At 49.9% G+C, this 25,429-nt stretch overlaps 1 protein-coding gene across 5 annotated transcripts in view; it reads left to right on the top strand.

Annotated features, from left to right (window-relative positions):
• Nucleotides 1–25,429, top strand: part of ABR (ABR, RhoGEF and GTPase activating protein) — a 297,476-nt gene that overhangs the window by 256,592 nt on the left and 15,455 nt on the right. The window contains exon 1 of one of the 5 annotated variants that reach the window (XM_027861661.1): nucleotides 3,961–4,585. The exons of the other annotated variants lie outside the window; for them this stretch is intronic. Within the exon in view, the coding sequence (XP_027717462.1) occupies nucleotides 4,424–4,585 (162 nt within the window). The 5' untranslated portion in view covers nucleotides 3,961–4,423. Of the gene's footprint in view, nucleotides 1–3,960; nucleotides 4,586–25,429 lie in introns of those variants that run through there. 5 annotated transcript variants of the gene reach the window in all.

Genomic DNA, 25,429 nt, shown 5'->3' with positions numbered 1-25,429 from the left:
AATTATATTGAAATTATTATTGTTCTTCAGTCATATCCCACTCTTTGTGACCCGATTCAGGGTTTTTGGGTTTTTTTTTTTTGGCAAAGATACTGAAGTGGTTTGCCATTTCCTCCTCCAGCTCCTTTTACAGATGAGGAAGCTGAGGCCAACAGGGTTAAGTGACTTGCCCAGGGTCACACAGCTAGTAAGCGAGAACTTAGTTAGCTAGTCAGAACTTCTGCCCCAAGGGCACCCTGGGCATTATTGTCCCCCTGGGTATGGTCTTCCACCTTGGTTCCCTTCCGCCAGGGAGTGAAGGGATGCAGGCCAGGTCAGCAGAAGCAGCCCTCAGGTCTCATGTTGGCAGCACTCGGATTCCTAGTCCAGTGCCAAATCTAGACATCTGTGTGTATTTCTCTTCCTCTCTCCTTGCGGAGGCAATGGAAAAGCTGTTGCTTCTCTCCAGCATGGGGGCTCTTGTCATCCAGGCTCTGGATCCCTTCCACTTGGGCTGCTCTGCAGACAAACGCTCTGCAGGAACAGACAAAGAACGGTGGGAATGCTCGGTGTGTCCTCAGCAAGGCTTGTCTGAGGAGCTGTCTGCACCTGATTCCTTGGTTCACTGCACAGAGGGGGCTGGAAGGAGCCTGTGGAGCAAAGCACAGGGCTCATTGGGGCCCGTTGTGCCTTTACCTTGGGTATGAGGACCCCCGCAGAGGACTCGGCAGTCTCAGTCCCAGCCCCTTCTCTGAAGCAGGAGACATCTGGCTTCCTGTACAGTGCCCAGGACATCTCTGCCCATTCAGAGCCCGAGAAGGGAACAGCCTGCCACAGCCAGGCCAGATAGGGTGCTGGGTGTCATCAGGGGTCTTTCTGCTGCCCATATTCCACCCAGCTCTGGAGCCACGTGGATTCCTTGGGTCAGTGTGGCCTATTTGCATGATAAGGATTCCTTATTTGGCTCGAGCCCCTATCCCAGCTCTTGTTGATAAACTTCCAAAGTCATCCAGACTCAATTTTGCACCATGCTGGTAAATCAGATCAAGAACACACATTTTGGTTTTTTTAATTTTTAATTAAAATTATTGTTCAATTATCAGGCTTTTTTTTCTTCCCTGCCCACACTGAAAAATAAAAATAAAATTGAGATCCTTGTAACAAGCAAATGTAGTCAAGCAAGACAAATTCCCACCCTGGCCATGTCCAAAAGCTTTGTCTCGTTCTGTACCTTGAGTCTGTCCATCACCCTTCTGTTAGGAGGTAGGTAGCAAGCTTCCTCATGGGTCATCTGGAATCATAAATGATCATTGCAAAGAAGAAACATTTTAAAAGCAAAACATTTAAATAGGATTAAAGTAGTTAATAAAGGAAGAGCGAATACCCTCTCCCTGTCCCTCCTCCTTCCCGTCTTCGCACCTTTTCCTCCCCTTCCTTCCTCCCCTCCCCTCCATCTTTCAGGCCTCCTCTGCTTGCTGAGATCTCCCTCCCTGCCCTGCCAAAATTCCTTCTTCCACATCTCTCACATCCTGAACCTTGTGATTGATGCAGTTACCCTGGAGCACAGGCATATAGCCTCAGGAGAAAATGGAGTCCTAGGCCCTTCTATAATCCTTCTCCTCAGTGCTAACATTTATGTTGGTCCTCATTACAACCCGGTGACTATTACCCCCGTTTTACAGAGGATGAAATTGAGGCTAGGAAAACTTAAGTGACCCGCTTAGGGCCACACAGCTGGTAAGTGTCTTCAGAGGCAGGATTTAAACTCGGGTCTTTCTGACTCCCAAGTTCAGTGTTTTGTCTACTATAGGCCACCTAGCTGCAGAATCCTGTCGGCCCTGTCCTTGAGACCTGGAGCCTCATGGAACAGTCTCTCTTTACACAAAGAAACTGGGTTCTCCTGGGAGGAGTTCTGGGTATTTTTGTGGGAAATATTCCATTGGATTTAGTCTTGGCCCAGTGAGCAGCGCACTGACCAGACCAGCCTTGGAGGTCAGTGAGGCACTCCTAGTACAACCTGAGTGCAGACGGTCAGTGCAGCCTCCAGGCTTGGAGATGAAGTGATTTCCCCTTTCCTAGTCCTCTGAGCACATGGCGCCTCCCAGGCAGTCGGCAGTCTCCTTCCTCTTACATTCAGAGCATGCTTGGTCACAGAATCATGGAAAGTCAAGGCTCTTGGGTTTATTTGGTCTAACCCCTTCATTTTACAAAGGCAGAACTTCTTGTACCACTCATTTGCCAATTAATTACATACTTGCCTTGGGTATAATTATGTGTTATTACTTAACTTTTATCATTACTTAACTTTTCACCCATGTGTACTTGTTTTCCCTCACTTGTCAGTAAATCCATTCAGCAGTCGTTATGCTAGGAGCTGGGAAATACAAAGACAATGGCCCCTGCCCTCAAGAAGCTTACATTCTGTAGTACTGACTTTTCTTTTTTCCTCCATAGCATAGTGCCTTGTGCTTTGTAAGAAGTACTCGATCGATTGGGGGTAGTGGGTAGTGTCTGCACTGGACAGCCATTATTGCTCCCAGGTTAAAGCCCTTACCCCCTGCCCTCCAATTCTGGCTTGGTTGGAGGCTGATGTCCAAGGAGCAGTTACCCCAGGGATGAGAGGTGGTGCCAGCAGGGCGCTGGGCACAGATGGCAGGTGCTGTTGGCTTCCATTGTGCCCGTGTCCCCAGAGAGTGTCTGCAGGAGTCAGACCCAGATCCCCATTGTGGAATAGGTAAGGAGGAGAGCAGAAAGGGGGGCAGGCTGGGAAAGCTGAGCCAGGAAGAGATTGCTGCACACAGAGCTCATCTTCACATCTCTGCATTTGCTTCCCATTTGGCAGAGAATGCCCTAAATAAACATCACAGGAGGCACAAGGGGAGCTTTGTTTCTATCAGCCCCTGGCTGATAGGTCTACACGTGCTCATGGCCGTTTGCAAATAGGACACGTGACAGCAATTAAAACGGCATGTGTCTGGGAGGGGGGCGGAAATCATATGCATTTGGGCCATGGTAGGTGTGATTCCCTAGCATGGGGGCTCCCTTTTCTCTCCCTTGTCTCTGTCCTGACCTCTTTGGTCATGGAACATAAGCACCTTGAAGGTAGGGAAGAGACTGCTTCATTTATGCCCGTGTGTCTCTGGTACCTTGCCCATTGCCTGGACCCTAAGAGACATTTAATCAGTGGCTCCCGAGTGTTGAATGAATGGGAGAGAAGACTTGATGACAGGGGGCTGAGTAGCACTGGTCAGCCTTGCTTTTGCCCTCCTTCTCTGTAGCCTGGGTTGCCTGGCTTTGGGGAGAAGCCACTGTGTCTTGGAAAGATAGAGCCTTGGTCTAGATCAGAGGTTCTTGACCTGAGATCCCAGCCCCCAGCCAAGGGGATCATTGGAGAGGGTGTCAGTGAACTGGTTGGTTTTTTTTTTTAATATTTTGATAACTTTTTCAATATAATTGGCTTCCTTTGTAGTCATTTAAAATCATTAGTGTACGAAGAGGCCCCCAGGTTTCCCCAGTCTGCCAGTGAGGAAGATGAGAAAGCCCTGGACCAGACAAAAGTTCAGACATTTAGCCCAGAGCCTCTGCGCACTCCCTCTGGCCTCCAGGAAGCTCTCGGTAGAGGCTCAGCTGTCCTCTGGTGTGCCTTGGTGCTGAAGGAGTTAAGTGATGGGAAGAAGAGGAAGGGGCTGGATTGTGTATCACCGCTTGTCAAACTTTAGTAGAGCCTTGGACAGAGGAAGGCAGAGTTTGGGAGGGAAAGCCGAGCTGTAAAGAGTTAAAGCCAGGAGAAGGGATGGAGGGGGGCAAGGGGCGGGCCGAACCATGGGTGAGCTCCTCCTCTCAGTGATTTCCTTCAGCGCTCAGTGGAGGGGGGTGTGCAGAGGGCGGGCCGGGGGTGGGGGAAGCTGAGGCGAGATGCTCCCCAGTGCTCGGCCGCCCGCTCGCGTCTCGCCAGCTCACTGCGCGCACTGGCGCACTGTGTATCCTGGAAGCCTAGGACGTGCCTAACACCCGGGGTGGGGAGAGAAGAGAAGAGTGCAGAGCCAGCCCTGGTTTGGTCTCCCTGTCCAGTCCTGCTGACCCCCGGCTTAGAGCCTCAGGCTGCGCTGCCCAGGACAGGCAGGAGGGAGGGAAGCAGGCAGAGGAGAGGAAGACGCCCTCCGCCAGGATGAGGGGTTCTCCCAAGCTCAAGTAACATTTTTCCAGGGCAAGCTCCCCAGCTGGGGCAGAGGTCTATCCATCGCACACAGCCTCGTCCTCTCCTCAGGCACCAGCCCAAGATATCCTTGCCACTGGGATTTCCCTCTGGGCAAGAGGCTCACTCCCTTCCCTCACCCACAGGCCAGCTTGGGGGGGCTCCCAGGCAGTGGCAGTGGAATTTTTTTCTTTTGGCCCAAGCCGGGCAGGGAAGGGTCCTGGCCAGGGAGGGGGGTGGACCACCACAATGACGGACATCTTAGCCCAGCCAGACTGCAACCTGAACTCTGTATGTGAGCCCTTGGAGGGCTGTTGCCAGGAACGAACTGAGGAGCCCGGAAGCAAGCGGACCCCCAACACAGGAGCCCGCCTCTGGGGCCGGGTACGCAGCAAACTTCTCCGCCAAAAGGTGCCATCTGTCTGTCTGTCCCTGTTTCTTGGGGGGCAGGGTGGTACTGAGGAACCTGGCCACTGGCAAAAAGAGGGAAAGAAAAGGGGGGGCTCCCCCTTGACTCCAGCTGTTTTAGCAGTTGCTGTGTTTCTCATCTAGAAAGCACCTCCCCCCCCCAAAAAAAGCCCACAGACTCATCTTACCTGGTGTCTCTTGGGCCGGGCAGCCCTAACACCTGCAAACCTTGGCAAAGCGATCTCCTGTGCCAGGACTGCCAACACGGTGACTCCCTAGGATTAATGTTTGGAAGGGCTGAAGGAGAGGGAGGGGCTGTACCCAATTGTGTTAACATGATGACTAATGGTGGTTAGCAATAACCCCCACCCCCGCCATGGCTTTCTCTGCATCTGGCCAGGTCTCGGGAAGGTGGGGGCAGGTTTTGTCTTGTGTGGGAAAGGACCCCCTTTGCCCAGCTCCTATGTTTGGGTGAGTGAACCAGGCACAGACGCTGAGTGGCTTATTTTGGGAGCAGGACCCTAGCTTCTCACAGTGATGGACGGGTGGGGGGGGGGCGGACCGACCACTGAGAAGGTGGAAGGGTAAAGAGTGAGGGTCTGCAGAGGGAATGCTGCTTAGTCTGTGGTGAGGGGGCCAGGCTTTTCACCTCTCCCAGTACCCTGTTCAGAGCTGAGTTCCCCACAGGAAACAAACAGTCCTGTGTATTGCATTTTCCTTGGAATGGCCCCAGTGGGGCATGAAGGTCCTGGGGACTTCTCAGTCAGGCAAGGGGAACTAGACTTGGGGGAGTGGGGTCAGGGTGGGCTGGTTGGATGCATGACCAATTCCCAACTCAGATCAGGGAAAGGGAAGCTCCTCCTCTGTGGTACAATAGAGGCAGAGGGGTGAGAAGCAGGATGTTGTGTAATGAGAGAGAACACTGGACATGAAACCAGGCAAGCTGGGTTTTAGAGCTGCGTGCCACACTGCAAGTGCCCTCTCTGGGCCTGTTTTTCCCCTCCTCTGTCCAGTGACGGGGTTCGTCTCCATCACCTTCCAGCTTCTAACAGAAGGGGAGTGTGGGAGCTGGGGAAGCCAGTTTCTTCATTCTCTCTGCTTGTGCCAGTCAAGCAAGGGGGTGGATTGGGTGTCGGAGGAGATGCTGATGTCCTCTATGGCCCAAGTGCACTAGAGGACAGAGGGCTGCATCTGGATGCAGGTGAGGCTGCCGTTAGCAGAAGGCTTTCTTTGATCTCCCCAGCTTCTGGCTGGCTGCTCTGTATGCAGCCTGGCTTCACGTGGGGAGAGCTGGCCTCTGCGTCTGTTCATGTCCCACTTGGGATACCTACTGGCTACGTGACTCTGGACAAGTGGCTTAGCCTCTCAGTGCTATGGGTAGCTGGTCTGTAGAGAAGGTGCTGGCCTTCTTTGGCGGAGGACGTCTCCTCACCTGGGGGTTCCATATACCAATGAAATCTCAGGGACTTCCCTGTTAGGATGGACTATTGCATCTGTGTCTCTGTGCCCCCCTGCCCCAGGCCAGTGCAGTGTCTGGCACCTCATAGATGCTTAATAAATGCTTGTTAGTTAATAGATTGACCTCAGCCACAGGTCCTGCTTGTAGAGCTGTTGTTTCCCTACAAAAGGAGGGTTTTTTCCATCCCTGCAGCCAATGTGCCCCCTCAGCACTGCCTGCTGGGGGTGCCACTGAGGGGTGCTTTCTCTCCAGTTCCTTGGCACCTGCAGGGGTGGGGGTGGGGCAGGGTTTGAGGCTCTGGCACCAGCCACATGGATCATCTCACCCAGGGGACCTTTGGCAGTACTCTTGGTGAAGCCTATGGGCCCCTTCTTAGATATTTTTTTTAATGATTCAAGGATTCAGTTAGTGAAAATAAAGATGTCGTTTTTTCCACCATCCAAGTCCATGGACCGCCCTGAAATCTCTCCATGGATCACTTGAGTCTGTGGACTCAGGCTAGGAGCTTTGGATTTAGCCCATCCCCTTCATTTTGTAGAGGGGGAAGTTGCAGCCCAGAGAGGGTCAGTGACTTGCTGCTCAAAGAATAAAAGGGACCTGGACTGTGGAGCATTGATTTTAGAGAACAAATATGCCCTAGCAAAGGTGACACCAACCATGGGAAGTGCTGGGTAGGATCTGCAACGTGAGCTGCTGTGCCCTGGCCCCTGTCTCACCTTCAGCCTCCCTGGGGACCAGGCCGCCGGAGCTCTGATGTCCCCCTGGCTGCTGAGGCAGCTGTCTGTGGCAAGTGGCCTGGTGCCGTGGCCCTCCCTTCCTCCCTCGCTTGCCCTGTTTCCCCTCTGTCCCCCACTGGCGCAGCAGCCCTGAGCTCCCAAGCAGCTTGGCTCAGAGCCACCTCCCAGATACTCTCTCCCAGGCATCGAGGTAGATGATGACTCTATAGGTTTACTGAGCAGAGGCTACCAAAAGAGGAGCTCTTTAGGCTTACCTTGCACCTGAGTGAGGTGTCCTGGGCTGAACTGAGGGCCTTGCCAGTACCGCAGGGGCCTCTTCTCCTTTAAGCCTAAAATTTTCCACTCATTCCTAGCTCAACTCTCCTTGACTCCTTCCCTATGGCTTGAATTGTCACTAAAATAAGATAGTGTGGTGCAGTGGAGAGCCTCCAGGGGATTTGGATTCAAATCTTGCCTCTGACATTTATTCCCTGTGTGACCTCAAATCTGATGCCTTCCTGGGCATCAAAATCCTCATGTGTAAAATGAGAAGCTGCCAACTAGGGAGCTCTGAGATTTCTTCTAGCTCCATATCTATGACCCGGAGCTTTTGGAGTTGGAGGACCCAGGTTCAAATCCCTCCTCCACTGTTTAATACCTATTTGACTTTGGGCAAGTCATTGAATCTCCCTGGGCCTCAGTTTCCTTATCTGCAAAACACGGAAGCTGAGCAAATTCCCTCTGAGTTCCCTTTCTCTTTGAATCAAGGATCCTATATAGGCCCTAAAAGGAATCCTTTTACTGTTCATACTCAGAACACAATAGAGTCTTAAGACTGGGAATGACTTAGAGAGATCATTGAGGTCAACCCCCTCGTATCACAGAGGAGGAAACTGAGGCTCAGAAGAAGATTATCATTCTGGAGCCAAGACGGGAGCTCAGAAGCCAACTCTCATTTGACACGTGAAGAAACTGAGTGACTTGCCAGAGGTCTCGCGGTAGTGTTAGAAGTGGCATTTTAATCTACCCCCTTTGACTGCAGAGCCAGCCTTTGCGTTAGTGACCTGCCCAAGGCAGCACAGGTCATAAGTGGCAGGGCCCAGATTGGAACCAGGTCCTGCTGTCTCCATATCCTGTGCTTGCTTTTCCTGGTTCCACCCTGCCTTTTTCTGCAGAGCTGCCCCCGTGGTGAGCAGGTCTGCAGGCTGGTAAGACTGGATCCCCAAGGCAGCACTGCTGGGCCACTTCAACTAAGCAGTCACATGGTGGCTCTCCCAGTAGCAGCAGTGGTTGGCATACATGATTCAGAGTCTGACTCAGTCCCCCGGCATTCTCCGTATGACAAAGTGGGTCAGTATTATAAATGCAAGTGTTTGCCTGGTAACCAAGTGGGGTTTGCTCTCCTGTTTCTGTTTTCCTGCTTACAAGCGGACTTTCTAGCCAGGCCCGCTGCCCACCTCTCTTTTCCCAGCCCGCCATCACCTCTGCGGCATTAACCTATTTTCCCCAGAGCAGAGGTAGCGGCCTGGGCTGAGGGGCTAGCCCCTCCTTGGGGAGGGATTAAGCAGGAGGTCTGTCGGGGAGCTTGCTTAGTGGTTAACCCTTGACAGTTCCCAAAGCTGGCCTGTCACTGGGAGGAAGATGTTTCACTTCATGATCTTTGCCCCAAGGATTCAGCAGCATCTGATTTGCCAGAAATACCCAGGTTCTTCCTATTCCCTCTTAAAGGCTTCAGGAAGCCGTGAATGAGTCATCAGGAGACCGCTTGCTGGGGATAGAGTCTCAGTGTAGAGAGAAACATCACAATATTGAATCCAAATGTTTAAAATAACCTATGTTTAGCTATAGAGCTCTGACCAGAGAGCGGAATTAAGAAATTCAGCTTCACGCCTTCCTGCATAGTCTCATGGGAAGGAGTGTAGCTCCGTGGAAAGAATTCTGGCTCTGGAGTCAGAGGATCTGGATTCAGATTCTGCTTCTGATGAGTGTGATGTTAAACAAGTCCCTTCACCTCCTAGAACCTCAGGTTTCTCATCTGCAAAATGAGGGTGGCTGGACTAGAGAGTTTCTGAGGGCCCTTCTAGCCCCAGAGATGTGAGCCCCTGCTCTGCCTCCTCCAGGGTCCCCTGAGAATCAAAGACCAGGCTCCCCCTGCCCCTTGAGAGATGTGCGCAATGTGGTCCAGGGCCCAGCAGTGACCTTGGATGCGCAGGCATATATCAGGGGAAACAGTACAGACATGCATTTCACTTTGACATTTTTTTTTTACATTTTCATTTCCTGTTTTTTGGTGTGTTTTCTTTTTGTCTTTGAACTTGCTTGTAGATGGTAATTTATCCCTGGCAGATAAATGAAAGAGACAGGGAACCCATTCGCCTACACCTGTGTCTGGGACCTTCCCGCTTCCCTGATGAATCTAAGCTGCTTGAGGGCAGGCAGGGTTTTATTTGTCTTTGCATCTCTAGTGCCTTACACAGTACAGCTGGTGGTGCAGTGAATGTAGGTAGAGCCCTGGGCCTGGAATCAGGAAGACCTGAGTTCAAATACTGCCTCAGATACTTCCTAGGTAATATGACCCTGGGAAGTCATTGAACCATTGCCTGCCTCAATTTCCTCTACTCTAAAATGGCGATCATAAAATGAAGAGTTGTTATGAAGATCAAATCACATGATATTTCCTCTTCCTTTTTCTTTTTTTTTTCCCAGCTAGGCAGTAGGGTTAAGTGACTTGTCCAGGGTCACACAGCTAGTAAGTGTCAAGTGTCTGAGGCTGGATTTGAATTCAGGTCTTCCTGACTTCAGGGTCAGTGCTCTATCCACTGCGCCACTTAGCTGCCCCCAAATGCCATAATATTTGTCAAAAGCACTTAGCGCCATTCCTGGCAAGTGCCTGTTGATTAACATCCTTTCTGAAACTTGTTTTAGAGTAGAGGTTCCTAAACTTTTCTATGTCCTGGCCCCTTTTGACTGACAGTCTGGTGAAGCCCATGGATCATTCCTTTCTCAGAACAGTGTTTTTAGATGCATAAAATAAAATATGTAAGATTACAGAGGGAAGCCAGTCATGTTGAAATAAAAATATACTGTCTTCTATTCGAAGTTCATGGACCCCTTGAAATCTGCCCACAGACTCCCTGAGGCTAAAAGACTCCTGTTTTAGAGAAAAGGAGAGCTGTAGGATGAATCTGTGGATGCCTCAGAAGGTGCTTGCATTCCCAAGGTAGGCCAGGCTTGAGAGTTTCTAGCCTCTGACAGGAAGTCAGGCTCTCTCCCAAAGGTGCCCTTTGTGTAGAATTAGCATAAAGTGGGAGAAGGGGAGAGGGAAACAGAGGCCGGGTGGGAAGAGGCCCGGACGTTGAGGAGGCTGAGTAGGGGATTGCTCATGATAGCCTCATCTCTTTAGTCTGCCGGGTGACCCTGTGAGTCTGGGAATTCCCAGTGACCAGAAGGACTCATCCTCTCACCCTTAGGGCTTGGAGAAAGGGAACAAATGGCCCTTCTGTGGGACTTCTCAAGTGTGTCAGGCTGAGCTCAATCTGATGGGGCCTCCTAGATCGGCAGATTGGGGGGGGCAGCTGTTGGGCCTCCTTGGGGTGACTCAGCTTATGAAGAGTCACTGAGAGAACTCTCTGGAAGAACCCCCGGCACCACGGAGTAGCTCGTGTGTCACCCATAGGCCCTCCTGCTCTCTGACATTCTACTTGAAAACTCCCTGACATTCAGTGCACCTTCTTCCTTTCTATGTAGAGGTGGGGGACTGTGGGTGTGAAGTATTGCATGTACTGTCAGGGGTGTTGATGAGTTTTGCTAAACTGCTTTTTTTCTCTCTCTTTTTCTTTGTTATAAGGAAAGGATGTGTGTATATATGTGTATATGTGTGTATTTATATATATCCATTTCCATATATATATGCATATATATGGAAATGAAAATGCTATAAAAGCAAATGATGTCAAGACAATTTTTAAAAATCTATCTCAGAAAGGCAGCCAGGTGGCACAGTGGATAGAGCACCAGCCCTGAAGTCAGAAGGACCTGAGTTCAAATCCAGCCTCAGACACTCACTAGCTGTGTGACCTTGCCAAGTCACTTAACCCCAATTGCCTCAAAAAAAAAAATCTATCTCTGACTTGATGGCATAATCTATGCAGATTATAATCCTGTAAACTCATAGATATGTTTCTGGTTTTCCTAAATATTTCACAATTTTTTGTGAACCTCAAGAACATATTAATAGAATAATAATACTTTTCAGAGCTTAGCACAATACCTGGCATATGTAGTAGGAATAGTACATAGAATAGAATAGCTGACGTTCATATAGCACCTACTATGTGCCAGGTGCTATGTTAAGCACTTTACAATTATTGTCTCATCTGATCTATTACAACAACCCTGGGAGGTGGATGCTATAACCCCCATTTTACAGGTAAGAAAACTAAGGCAAACAGAGGTGAAGTGACTTACTCAGGGTCACACAACAAGTAAATGTCTGAGGTCAAGTTTGAACTTAGATCTTCCTGACCCCAGGCCCAGGGCTCTGTCCCTGGGGCCATCTAGGTACCCCTTATCTATTCAAACAACTCATTTCCACCTTTAGTTAGCTCTTATCACAAGTGAGCCAAAGTCTACATTATGTTTACTTTTCACCCACTAGCCCTCTGGGGCCAATAAATCCAGTTCCTTTTCTGAATGACAGATAATACAATGACTACATGACCCTGGACAAATCGCTTAACTTCTTGGTGCCCACAGGCAGCTCTGAGTCTTATGTTGGCAGGGCAGGTCCTGAGCTGCATGGGTGGAGAGAATTTCCTCACCTGGGAGTTCTCTATACTGACGAAATCACAGCTGCGATCCAGTGCTAACATAACTCTTCTTTGATGGATTCTTCCTCTCTCGGATGTGAGTTGGTATTGAGCATACCCTAGTTCACTCTCTTCCTCCTGTTCATTTCTGGGTCCAGCTCCTGTCCATATAACAGTGCCTGTCCCAGATACATGCACAGCCAGACTAACATAATAATAACCTGTATTTCCGTAGAACTTGAAGGTTCCCAAAGCACTTCCCACAGAAGCCCAATGGGCTCGGAAGGTGGTGTGCGTTTTATTGCCCCCTTTTCACAGGTGAACAAACTTGACTGTTAAGGCTAATTAACTGTTGATATAGAAAATTTGATTATTAAGGCTAATTAACTGTTAACTGACACCTATTGGCTAATCTCTGTGGGCACACTAGTACCATTGCCTTAACACTTCCTCTATGTAGAAGAAAAAGCCTGTGCAGGGGACCATAGATTTAGACCTAGCAGGGAGCTATAGCAGTCATCCTGTCTACTTACCTCCCTTTGTTTTATATCTGAGAACATTGAAGCCCAGAGAGGTTGCATGGTTTATCTGAAGTCACACAGGTAGTAAATGGCAGAGCTGGAATTCAAAACCATCTTTTGACACCAAATCTAGCATACTCTCCATGATAACACTGCCTCTGCCTTACCCGTGTATTTCTATGCCCCCAAATGCAGCCCCCCTTTTTTCTATATGTGTGATAATAGCTAACATTTAAATAGCTCCTACTATGCGCCAAGTACTGTGCTAAGCACTTTACAATTATTTCATTTGATCCTCACAACCACCCTGAAAAGTAATAATGATAATAATTGGAGCTAACACTTATATAGCACCTGCTATGTGCCAGGTGCTTTGCTAAGCACTTTACAATTCATTGAATCCTCCCAACCACCCTGGGAGATGGGTGCTATTGTTATCCCATTTTGCAGATGAGAAAACTGAGGCTCTGAAAGATTGTGGCAGCCCTTCCCCCCACACAGCTAGTCAGCAGCAAGGGTCAAGATAAAACCTCCTAGTGTTTGAGGGGCTGCCATATGGAAAGGGGACTGCAGTGACTCTGCTTGGCTCCAGAGGCCTGATACAGGACCAGTGGGTGAAAAATAGCACAAGGCAGATTTTGGCTCCAGAAGAGGAAGACCTTTTGACAGTTGGTGCTGTCCAAAAGTGGAAATGAGCCACCTCAGGATATAACAAATTCCCTGTCACTGGTGAGCGGAGGCTTCGCCACCATTTGTCAGGGATATTTTGAGACGATTCATGAATCAGATGGGATGACGGCTGATGATCTGGAAGGGCCCAGAGAGAGTACTGGATGTGCAATAAAGATCTTATTTGCCCTCAGATTTTTTTGTTTGTGAAATGAGGACCCTCTAAGATCCCCTTCAGCTCCTAAAGCTGTGATCCTGTGACTGTAAGAATTCCTTTTAATTTTAATGCCCTCATTAGAGAAGCATGAAGTTGGCATGCCAAGGGTCCCGGAGGAGGCCCATGAAGCCTCCTTCCCTTGGACAGGCCCACTTCTCCTCCACCACATGGCAGGAGAGATTTTCTTCTCTGAAATCCTCCAGAAAAGGAGGCTCTAGTTTCCTTCAGCCAACAATTTCTTTTCTTTCAGAAAGGTTTTCCTTAAGTCTTCATGATGTTAAGCGGGGATCCCCAAGCCAGTTTGTGGCTGCAGGACCTAGGAGTGGATCTCAGAGTCAGACCTGGTAGATAAGCCTCCTGGTTGGGGCATTGCCCCAGGCCACTTTATGCAGAGTTCTTCTTCCTTCCCTCCTGTTTCCTATGTGGTCAAAAAGGCACAGCCAGTGGCGGGGAAAGCCATTTGCCTTTCCTAATCAGGCACTTGAACTCAGTTCAACATTTATTAAGCATCAACTGAACGTGAGGCTCTGAGCTAGGAAACAGACATGACAAATGACGTAGTCGGTGCCCTGCCCCAAGGAGGACTGTAATGTGGACACATTAAGTTGTAAAGTCCAGTCGTTTCTGTCCCATCTGACTCTTTGTGACCCATTTGGGATTTTCTTGGCAAAGATACTAGAGTGGTTTGCCATTTCCTTCTCCAGCTCATTTTACAGATGGGAACACTGAGGCAAACAGGGTTTCCCCTCCTCCTTCTCTTTCTTCCCCCCCCCCCCACTCCCTGCATCTTTGAAATGTGGCAAGGATTCCAGCAATGGCCTTCCTATATGTTGAGGGTCCTGAGAGCTGAATTTGCTGACCAAGATGGAAGACTAGGCCTCTGGGAGAAGCAGCCAGACCTCAGAGCAGTGGAATTGGCTGAAGTGAGGGGGCCCATCCAGCCAAGTGCTTGGGGAAGGGAAGGCCCCACCCAGCAAGGAAGCTTCCGTGGGCACTGCTGTGGTATAATGTGGAGGTGGAGGCCCCACAGTGTTGGTCAGAAGGAGGAAACAGCATCTCTGGTTTGAAAAATAAAGTTATTCCCCTCCCTGACCAAATACCACAGAAGCCCTGGCTTTATCAGCTTTGCTGCTGAGCTGGGAGGTACCTGGAGGAGCAGGGCATGGGTTTTCCCTGTCCATTCCCAAGCAGATCTGGGGGAGGTGCAGGAAGGGAAGTGCTGCTCTTCCATCCACTCCAAAGTACCCCCAGTCTCTTCCCTCGCCCCCTTAGCCAGTGTCCAATTCCTGTGCTCACCCCTACCCAGTGAGATCACACATCCCTGGGACCTGCACCTTCCCCCATCGGCAAGCATTTGTTAGTTGCCTACTGTGTTCCAGGCACAGAGGTGCCATGGTCTCGACCCAGTCAGATAACTGAGTATTGAGGCCTCCTCTGCGGGAGACCTTCTCCTCTCCACCCTCCCCCCCCACCCAGCTGCTAGTGCCTTGCCTTCTAAGGCTACCTTTTTTCTTTTTTTTTTTTGAATTTATTTATTTTTAGTTTTCCACAATCACTTCCACAAGCTTTTGAGTTTTAAATTTTCTCCCCCTCCCTTCCCACCTCCCTCCCCAAGACGGTGTTCAATCTGATATAGGCTCTACATGTATGTTCCTATTAAACATATTTTCACATTAGTCATGTTGTAAGGAAGAATTAGAACCAATCGGAGGAACGGCTACCTTCTTTGTATTCTGGGTGAATCTTGTATACACTTACTTATGTGTGTGTTCTGTCTTCCCGTTAGACTTTAAGCTCCTTGAGGGCAGGGACTGTCTTTTGCCTCTTTTTCTTTCTCCAGTGCTTAGCACAGTGCCTGGCACATAGTAAGGGATGCTTGTTGACTCATTAATTCACTCTGTGATCATGGGCAGGTCATTTCACATTTCAAGTCCTTCCTTAGTTTCCCCTTCTGTAATATGAAAAGGTTGCAACAGATGCTCTCTATAGCTCTCCCACCATTGACTATAGCTTGAACTCTTAATGTAGGTAAAAGTTTCTCTGACTTCTATGCCCAGGTCCAGCCTGGTTAACAAGTATTCATGGAATGAATGCCCATTGCATGACCACCAATCTGTACCACGGTGTGGGGAGGTATGGGAGCAAATTGGATTTGGGAGAGGGAGAGAGTACTAGAGAGAATTATTGCACTATCAGCCAATATAAATGCATTGAGCACCAACTGTATACAAGATACTGCAGGGGTCCAAGGACATAACTGTGACTGGTGGCTTAGTTAACAGTCTTGAATTTGAACTTAGGAAGACCTGGGTTCGAGTGTTCCCTCAGCTACTTACTAGCTTTGTGACTTTGGGTGCCCTATTTAACCTCACTATTCTTATTTGTAAAGATGGAAATAATATTATCTACTGTGGCCCTCACCTCATAGGGTTATTTCAGGATTAAATGAGATGATTTTTTTATTCATCAGTTCAATAAACATTTATTAAGAGCCTGCTATGTGCCAGGCACCATGCTAAGTGCTGAGGATACAAAAGGAGGCAAAAGACAGTCCTTACCCTCAAGGGGCTTCCAGTCTAATAAGAGAGACAGCATGCAAACAAATGTGTACGTTTGCTCTGCAGATCTTAAGGGACTTGATAATTAGGAGCTGCTACTTTCACCTGGAAGGTGAGGGCTCAGATTGCCCTGGAATTTCACTCGTAAACCTTTTACTGGGTCTTCATCCGGGTCATGAGCATAAACTGTGGGAGTCCCTGAGGCTGTGTCCTGGACTCGCTCCTCCCTCCGTGATCTGTCTCATCAGCTCCCGTGGGTTCAGTTATCCTCAGATCTGAACATCCAGCGCTAGGCCCTGTCTTGAAATGAATGACCATAGGCATCTCAAACTCTATGGGGCTAAAATGGAAGTCAGTATCTTTCCCCCTCTTCCACCCCAATTTCCATATTACTTCCTCTAGCCAACCAGGCCTACACCCTCTGGCTTGGTCCTCAGCTTCTCACTTGCATTCACTCCACATATTTCATCTGTTGCTAGATCTTCTTTGTCCCTTTACAAGATCTCTTATAAAAGTCCCTATCTCTCTCCTCTCGCAACTGTTACCCCAGTTCAGACCCTTATCGCCTCACACCTAAACTGTTGCAATGGCCTCTTGGCTGGCCTCACTGCCACCAGCCTCTCCCCATGCCAATCTATCCTTCACGCAAAGTAATTTTCTAAAAGGTTAAATTCCAATGGCTCCCTATTATCTCCAGGTTCAAATTTAAAATTCCGTGTTGTTAAAAGCCCTTTCACAGCCTGGCCCCTTCCTACCTTCTTTGCCTTCTTACCCTCCCAAGTGGCCACCTGGGAGGTAGAGAAGAGAGATGGGATTTGAGCCCAGCTCCTTAGGCCCTAGAATCAGTGCACGTACCACTGTCCATGACCAGTCTCCCCAGCCAAATAATAAGACCCATAGGATAGGTCCGATGCCCTTCTATCTCTTTGTCTCCCTAGATCCAGTTCATGGTGCTTTATATAGAGTAAGTGTATTGATTTACTCAGGACATATCGAGTATTTACTAACATGCTGAAAGCACCTGTTAGAATGTATCCTCTTTGAGGGCAGAAACTGTCTCATTTTCTGTATTTGTCCTTAGCACCTGGCAAGGAATAGGCATTTAACAAGTGAACCAGCTACTGGATGATGCTGGGGATCTGCAGAGTGACTGGTTCGGCAGCATCCGGGACTTTGAGGCGGACATGCAGTGGCTTTTGATGATGGCAATGCCTGTGTGCTGTGACCAGCGCATCGCTTGATCCAGGGCAGAACAGATGGGTTAGCAGCTTCCAGAGAAAGCATTAACTGTGCGAGGAGCTACCTCCTCGGGGCAGAGGGTCACCTGTGTGGAGAGAGCTCTCAGTGGGGCAGGGCAGCCAGGCCTGTACTCCTCATCTGGCCAGTGGTGGGGAGATGGCTCAGGATATACAGACTGTGTGGGGCAGGGTAGAGCTGACTGTTGGAAGGGTTTCTCTATAACTTTCCAAACTGCTCAGCTCCAAGTACGAGGATGGAAAAGGTCCTTGCAGCCAACAGGGCACTGGGCCCTTCCTTAATGGCTTTCCAAGGAATTTGGCCTGGTCTTTAAACCTAACTTAAAGTTTCCGTGTTGGGACCCCAGCTGGCCCCTTTCCTTGGCTTTGACCTCCAGTGCTGTCTTCTGACCTTCAGAAAACAGGCAGCTGATCCAGGGAAGGTCAGGCCAGGCCAGGCTGGCTCCTTGGGGATTTCCTCAGAGAATAGTGGGATCATCTATGTACTTCCTGGACACAGTGAATGCCTTGCACGTTTTCTTATGAGATGCCAGTTCCTTCTGCCCTTCCTGCACCCCTCTCTTGCCCTCTGACATAGTTATGGGATCACAGATTTAGAGCTGGAAGGCATCCCATCATTTTACAGAGAAGGAAACAGAGGCAAGGAGGAGCAAGTCACCCGCCCAGGCTCACACAGCTAGTGAATGTCTGAGGCTGATCCCAGATCCAGCACACTCTACTCAACACCGCGCGATCTCTGGGCATTGAATTTTGGTAGTTAGACTGGTTCCCAGATAGTTGGCACGGGCCCTGGCCTTGTAGCAGAGGTTTGGAGGTGAAGGGAGTGACAGCTTGGGGCAGTCAGCAATGGTGAATGGCCTTACCCAAAAGAGATAGGTTGACTTAAGAGTCATGCAGAGGTTTGTAGAACTTTCTAAGACCCTAAATGCAGGCCCAGCCCCACCTCTGCAGTCCCAGGAGCTCTGATACCCGCTGCTCTGGTATAACCTGAAACATTTCTTTCTCTCTCTCATTAGTTTATTGGGGCAGTTGGCTGCCTCCATGCTGAGTAGAAAGAAGGGTTAAAAACCAGAAGGGGACAGGGCTTAGCTGGAGGAATGCAGAGTGTGCTGGGGAGAGCAGGTAGGCGGTGCTGATAGGGGCTAACCTGGATTTAATAAAGACTGCATTCAGAGCCCAGCTAAAACCCCTTCCATATGTGCAGCTGAGGGACTTCAAAGTTCTATTTAGGTGGGAGGGAGGAGGAAAGCCGGGGGCGGGGGGGGGGGTGGGGCACCAGAAGCCAAGGTTGTTTGGAATGGAGTTCTAGAGGGATCCAGCATTGGGTGCGCATTGAAGTGTGTGTGTGTGTTCTCTATGGAGCAGAAAGGGACAGAGGAAGCCCAGAAAGACGCTGGTAAAACAGTGGGCACTGGCCTGGTGCAGGGTCAGTGCTGGGGGCAGTGGGAGTGTCTCCTCTCCCTTGGGAGGGCTCTACCAGCCCCGCTTCCCTCTTCCACCCACCCCCCACCCCAGGCCGGCAGCCACGTTGCCGGAGCGCTCTGGCACTTCAGCCCGAGGGAGGCAGGCGGGCTCCTGACGCATGCATCTGTCTCCCTCGCCAGCCTTTTCATGCTTCTCGCGCCTGTGGTCTCCCCCAATGATAGACTGGCCTTGGCACAGCAGAGTTAGTATGACCTCAGCGGGGTATGTGCGTGTCGATGGTTCTTTCTTTCTTCTTCTTCTTCTTCTTCTTTTTTTTTTTTTTTTTTTTTTTTGCAAGGGTTGGAGTTGAAGGAGAAGCCAGGGATAAGCTAACTCAGGCCTGGATTTGTTCAGCACTTGGGCCGCTGATGGGATAGCCTGGGAATCATAGGGGTTCGAGCTGCCTCCTCAACACAGGCCTTTAAAAGCTGTCAGAAGCAACATGCTGGCTGACCCCTTTTGTGCACACTACTCTGACAATGGCATTGAAGGGAGGGTCAGAGAAGAAGATGAAGAGAACCGTGGATGTGTCGTCTTCAGGTCTGAGTTTGAATCCAAGCTTAGCTGCTTACCACCTGTGAGACCCCGGGCCAGTCACTTATCCTCTGAGCCTCAGTTTCCTCCTTTGTAAAATTAGCTGGAGTAGATGGCTCCTGTAGTCCCTTTTAGTATTACGGCTATGATTCCCGGGAGGCTGTATGTTTCTCTGAATTTCTTAAATTTCTCTCAGCCTCACAATTTGGGGTGTTTGTTGTTGTTCAGTTGTGTCCAACTCTTCGTGACCCCACTTGGGGTTTTCTTGGCAGAGATACTGGAGCGGTTTGCCATTTCCTTCTCCAGCTCATTTTGTAGATGAGGAATCTGAGGCAATCTGGGTGAAGTGACTTGCCCAGGGTCACACAGCTAGTAAGTGTCTGAGGCCAGATTTAAACTCAGGAAGATGAGTCTTCCTGACTACAGGCCCTGCGCTCTATCCATTTTGCCACCTAGCTTCCCCTCAATTATCATTCCCAATCAGTAATCATGGTTATTTTATCTTCAGTGCTTCCCAAATCTATTTATGTTTTAGTCCTGTATTGCCTCTTGAGGTACACATTCCATAAGTCTTACACCCAGTAAAATTTTTCCATTAGGCTTCAAGGAACATTTGAGGTTCCTCTACCCTCGGCCCAAATTCAACCCCTAAGTAGGCAATGCTTCCAGACCCACAGAGCTAAGGTGCCTGGGCCCCAGGGCTCAGGAGGGCAAGGACAGGGCATTCCTTGGGGTGAAGTAGGGACCAGGAAGTGGCTCTCCTGTACTTGCCGGTTTACTGATGTATGACCTTGGACAAGTCACCTCACCCCTGGCCTCAGTTTCCTCCTCTGTAAAGGTCTCCAGTTTTGGCTTGCTTTGATGATGCCCTATGGTACGAGATGAAGGGCTCTATGCCCGGCCCACACTAACAGACCAAGTGGCTGATGGTTGCAGCTGAGCAAAGGCAGCCAAAGCTTGGACCGGCCTTGAACCATTGGGTGGAACCATCTGTTCCAAAGCCAGTCACCTAGAAGGCTCCTTCCCCAGCCCCGTCTAACAGTATCTGGCCATGTGAGAGTAGAAGGGTTTGGAGGGTCATGGGGGTGGGGTGCAGTGGGTATCTTACTACATCAAAGGATCATGGATCTGGAGCTGGTAGGGCCCTCAGAGGCCATCTTCCTCATTTTACAGAAGAGGAAACTGAGGCTCAGAGATATAAATGACTTCTCCTGAGTCTATGACTCCAAACCCCAGTGTTCTTTTCCCATGCTGGTGGTTGCGTATGTCTGTGGCCTAGGGGGGTGGTGAGGGGGAGGATCCTCTAGAGGCCTGAGACCTCAAAGATCTGAGCAATGTGTGAAATATGCCCGAGACTAAAGAGGCCTCTGTGTGCTTTATCCCAGCTCCAAGTCCAGATCAGAGCCAGCAGTGTGGGGCTGTAGTCTGGGAAGCATCACAGCACAATGCCTGGCACATAGTAGGTGCTTAATAAATGTTGATTGATTGATAGAATGTTGGAGGTGGAAGGGACTGAAGCAGCCTCTGGCTTAATCTGCATTTATTTATTTATTCATTCATGCTTTTTGGTGAGGCAGTCAGGGTTAAATGACTTGCCCAGGGCCACACAGCTAGTGTCAAGTGTCTGAGGCTGGATTTGAGCTCAGGTCCTCCTGACTCCAAGGCCAGAGCTCTATCCACTGCACCACCTAGCTGCCCCATAACCTGCATTTTATTGAGAGAGAAGCCAAGGCCCAGGCAGATGTAATGATGTCTCAAGGTCACTGTCCATCCAGTTGACCCAGCAGTTGATGCTTTGTCCTGCCCTCACTCTACTGGGCCATCCTGCCTCAGGTTTTAGAGTGTATGCTCCCTGAAGGCAGGTAGCATGCATTCATTTTTGTCTCTTTGCCTCACTGCCTCTAGGGTGTCAGGAGCTTTGTAAATACTGCTGATTAATCCCCTTTCTCCAAGGAGCCATGGTCCTGGGCAGAAGGTTTTCTGGACAAGCTCTTTAGGACTTCAGCTCAGGGCAACCCATTTCAAATGGGCCCTGTTCCCAGGCTTCTGGAATGCTTCAAAGACCTCTCTTTAAAAAAAGGTCGTCTGAATGGTATACACAATTAGAACAGTAATGTAAGTGAAAACAATGTGATATGGTGGAAAGAATACTGACCTTGCAGTCCCAGGGCCTGGATTCAAATTCTGATTTTGTCACTTGCCCCAGCTAACAAGCTGCTCCTTTGTCACTTGTCAGAGCTAGTAAGCTGTGTCCACTTCATTTCTCCAGGCCTCAGTTTCCTCATCTGTAGAATGAGCTCTACAGTTCTCTGTCCTCTAGCATTCCTGGGTCTCGGTTTACTCATCTGCAGCATGACAGGGTTGGGCTAGCCGACCAGGAAGGTCCCTTCCCTGCTCCAAACCTATGATCCTGTGAGCCATCCATCCATCCTTCATGGGCCTCTCAAATGCTTTCTTTATTCATAAACAGCCGTACAGAGGTCACCACAGCACCAGAGACTGGCCTCAGGGAGAAGGTTTAGAGGAAGGAAGGGAGGATCAGGGAATAAATCCTCTGTGCCAAATCAGTCCCATAGCTGGATGGGGCTTCAAAGGCCTCCTCATTTTACAGATGTGGAAATTGAGGCCCAGGGCAGTGAAGTGACTCTCCTCAGGTCACACAGGTAGCAAGAGGTAAGATTTGAAGCCTTCCAGAAACCACAAAGGTCCTCAGGCCTTGGAGTCCCTCTTTCCACTGTGCATACATCTCTAATCAATAAACGAGCATTTATTAAATGCTTACCGCATACAACCTGTATTTACTTTAGGACCATAGCCCTCGATTTAGAGCTGGAAAGGCCAACTCCATTTTACAGGTGAGGAAACTGAGGCCCAGAGAAATAAAACGGTCTGCCCGAGGCCAGATCCTCTGCTCCACCTCCATCCAAAGGCACTTTGTTCTTCTGCTGCACCTTGCTGACTATAGTACATGTGACGGCGTCAGGGCTAACACAGATGCTCGCCTCTAGAGACTAAGTCGTGGTGTTTGTCCTTGGGTCTCCACAGAGGCTTCACATCCTAGACGAGCAGGCTGAAAGATCAGAGCTAAGATATACCAGGGACCTGCCCTGGGTGGAGGACTTCCAGGGGAAAGTCAAGAGAAAGAAACGCAAGGAGAGCAGGAGGCAGGGAAAGAATAGTTCGCGGGCAGCAGGCCCCCTCAAAGCCAAGCTGATGACGGCTGTTTCCGACCCTGCGCTGAGATGAAAAGCCGCTGTTTCCCAAACCTTCGAAGCAGTAGCCGAGGGCCAGTAGGAGGGACCAGCTGGAGGGATTGCCTAGTTCTGAGGAGAAGGGAACCGGTCTCCTGGCCTTCATCTTCCCCTTCTCTCCGAGTCTCCTTCCCATTTACAACATGAAACCAGAACACAAAAGGGTCCTGCTGTCCCTTACTGTGCCAGGTTAGGGAGGAAAAACTGAACAGGGAGACTCAGGCATCCATGCTCAGGGACAGGCCACTCAGCCGTCCTGGAAGTCGCTTTCAACAATCTTTGGATGGCTTAATTTAACTTTATTGATGCCTTTTAAAAATACCATTGTCATTTCTAAACATTCCCCCTCTCCTCCCTGCCCTCCATTAAATTAATTAAAGAGGCTTGCCTGTGGTGGGTAGGAAGTTACAGAGCTGGGATATGAACTCAGGGCTTCCAACTCTCAGCCCAGTGCTTTTCCCAGGAGGAAAGAATTCCCAGAAGGAACAGAAATTCCTTCCCTTTGGGGCTCTTTAACCAAGCTGGCCTGAAAAGAATAGGAAATTTACAGGGAATAGAAGTTCCCAGTTTTATATATAGAATATTCCCAAAAGCCTTTGGAACGCCTTTTGTAATACTATGGAAACAATATCATCTAATGTATAGAGGGCTGGCCTGGAATCTGGGGGAAAAAATAAAGGGAAAGGAAGGGAGGAAAAGAGGGAGAGGGAAGGAGAGGAAAGAAAAGGAAGGAAGGAAAGAACAAAGGAAATTGGCTGGAAGGCTTTTGAAGTATACTTTCTTCTCCCTTGGATTGTGTTAGCCAACTTACACTCCCTTAGGCCTCAGTTTCCTCTTTTGAGAAATGGGAAAGCTGGACTAAATGATCCTAAAGGTCCCTTCCAATCCTAACATAATGAATACCCTGACCCTGAAAGTTCGTCTCACCCAGCTATCCTTTCTGTGAATCCATGACAGTGAAGAAAAAAGGGTGTGTGTGTGTGTGTGTGTTGTGTGTGTGTGTGCGTGTGCGTGTGTGTGTGTTGGTAGGGAAGAAGCGAGGGCTGCCCCTGCTTCATTCCCCAGAGGTTTCTCATCCTAGGCAGCCTCATTACATCAAAAAGTCAGGACCGTGAGGCACTCACTCCGTCTTCTCCAGTCTCAGCTCCGGCCCTCACCCTGCTTGCTGTGTTCCCACATCTGTACACACCTGGGCCCCTTTTCCATCCACCATTGAAGCCCTTCCAGCTGGTCCCCACCTATGCTGCTTCTTCCCTTCCTGCAGTGCAGGGCGGACTCATTTCTTTGTGATCGGTCGAGTGGGAAGACATTATAAGGCGTATAGATGTCGAGCTGTCAGAGCACTTTGAGGCCATCGCATCCAGCCTCCTCCTTTTACTGAGGTAAACTAAGGCCAAGAGTGGTAAAGTGAATTGCGCGAGGTCACTCAGGTACTAAGTGGCAGAGGCAAGACCTGATTGTAAATACAGCTTGCTTCCCATTGCGTCCTCTCCACTCCCCCATTAACAAACTTTTCTTTTTTCAATTAAAAATTCATTTTCTCTCTCTGCCTCCCCTCCAGTAAAAACAGAACAAAACAAAACCCTCCTCACGTGCATCTTCAAGCTAAACCAGTTCCCTCATCGACCACGTGCCCCCTAAAATGTCCCATTCTGCATATGGGACGTGTGCATTCCCCTTCTCCACCTCCCTCTGTTGGAGCCTGTACGATGGTGGCTGGTCACTGCAGCGGTCGGCTCTTAAGTCCTCCAGAGTCAAAGAAGGGTTTTGAGTCCGTGTCATGAAAGTCAGTCAGAGGAACTGGGGGCAAAGAGTCAGCTGAGGCGGGTGAGCTGTCTTCAGGTTTCTGAAGGGCTTTCCTGTGGAGAGGGGGGTGTGTGTGGGTGGATTTTTGTCTCTGTAACCCCAGCACCTGGCACGCGGTGGGTGCCTGTAAATGTTTCTGGATAAATTAAGTCTAGGTTTGATGTCAGGAAAACCTTCCAGGGAGAATCTCCCCACCGGGGAGTGGGCTGCTTTGGTCGGGAGAGGAAGGGGGCTGGCGGGGGCCCTCGAGGGGGGGCTTCAAGCAGAGGCTAGGGGATTCCTTTCCTGTATGGGTTGGACTAGAGAGCCCCTGAGGTCCTTTCTGACTCTCTCTATTTTCTGATTCTGACTGCCTCATATTTTTCTTCCATTCTTAGTTTTGTTTGGCAGCCTTTGTCATGCAGGGCAGCATGCTAGGATGCTCTCAGGTGCCCCCCCCCCCCCCCCCCCCCCCCCCCCCCCGCCCCGGGAAGGGCCCCCAGGCAGAGGGGGCCCCTGCCAAGCATCCAGCCCCCTCCTGATGTCCCCGCACCCTCCACCCCTACCCCACCCCTAGACCACTAATCTAATCAGGAAATAGCAGAGTGCACATTTCCCAGGGGTTATAAATAGCCACAGCAATTCAAGAGACATAATTTCACTGGAAAATGTGCCCCTGTCCCTCTCCATGCCCCCCCCTTCTCTGCATTAAAATGACATCCTGAAATAGACTTATGGAAGTTACTCTGCTCCCCAGAGACAGAGCTGGCATTGTGGGGGGCAGAGAGGGGCCTGGTACCCCTCTGAGGGAATGGGAGGAAGGGGAGATCTGAACGACCAGTCAGCCACCTAGTATTAGACCAGCACCGTTCTGGGCACTGGGGGTGTAGAGGGTGGGGACAGAAGAAGAAGACACCGTACCTTCCTTAGAAAGCGTCCATGAGACAGTGTGTGACTGAGTGCTGAATATTGTCTAGACCGCGGTGGGAGTGGGTGGTTGGTGAAGGGATCTCCATTTAAGCTGGAACAGTTGGGGCGGCGTTCATTGACACATAAGATTAAGGAAAAGGGGCTGGACCTGAGAGCCTAGGGATCACTTTCCTCCTAACGATGCAGGGCGGCACCTTGTCGCCACTTCTGGTCATAAGGAGCTGCCTAGAGCACTGGGATGTGACTTGTTTAAGGTCCCATAGCCAGTATGTGCCAAAGGTAGGACTTGAACCCGGGTCTTCTTGGCTTTGAGATCAGCTCCTTGTCTACCACACTTCTCCCAAGAGCAGAGTGTGGCCGAAAGAGTGCCGAATTTGGAGTGAGGAGAATCTCTGCTCTGTGTGACCCTGGGCAAGTCACTTAACCTCTCTGGGCCTCCGTTTGCTCATCTCTAAAATGAGAAGTCTGGGTTCTGATGTCCTCTGAGGCCCCTTCCAGCTCTCGGTGTATGGTCCTATTCAGTGAACTGAATCTTGGGGGGCATCAGGAGCTGCTCTTTCCTACCATTCAAGGACCTCCCCAAGAAACTTGGGGGCTCTTCTTGGAGCTCCGGGATCAGTGTTCCCTGTCTTCTGCTGTGTCTGCCACCAGCAGCCTTTTCCCGGAGGTGGCCTCCTCC

This window comes from Vombatus ursinus, unplaced genomic scaffold, assembly GCF_900497805.2.
Source record: "Vombatus ursinus unplaced genomic scaffold, bare-nosed wombat genome assembly UNPS02014768.1, whole genome shotgun sequence".
Taxonomy (NCBI): Eukaryota; Metazoa; Chordata; class Mammalia; order Diprotodontia; family Vombatidae; genus Vombatus; species Vombatus ursinus.
This window is presented reverse-complemented; position numbering and strand designations above follow the sequence as displayed.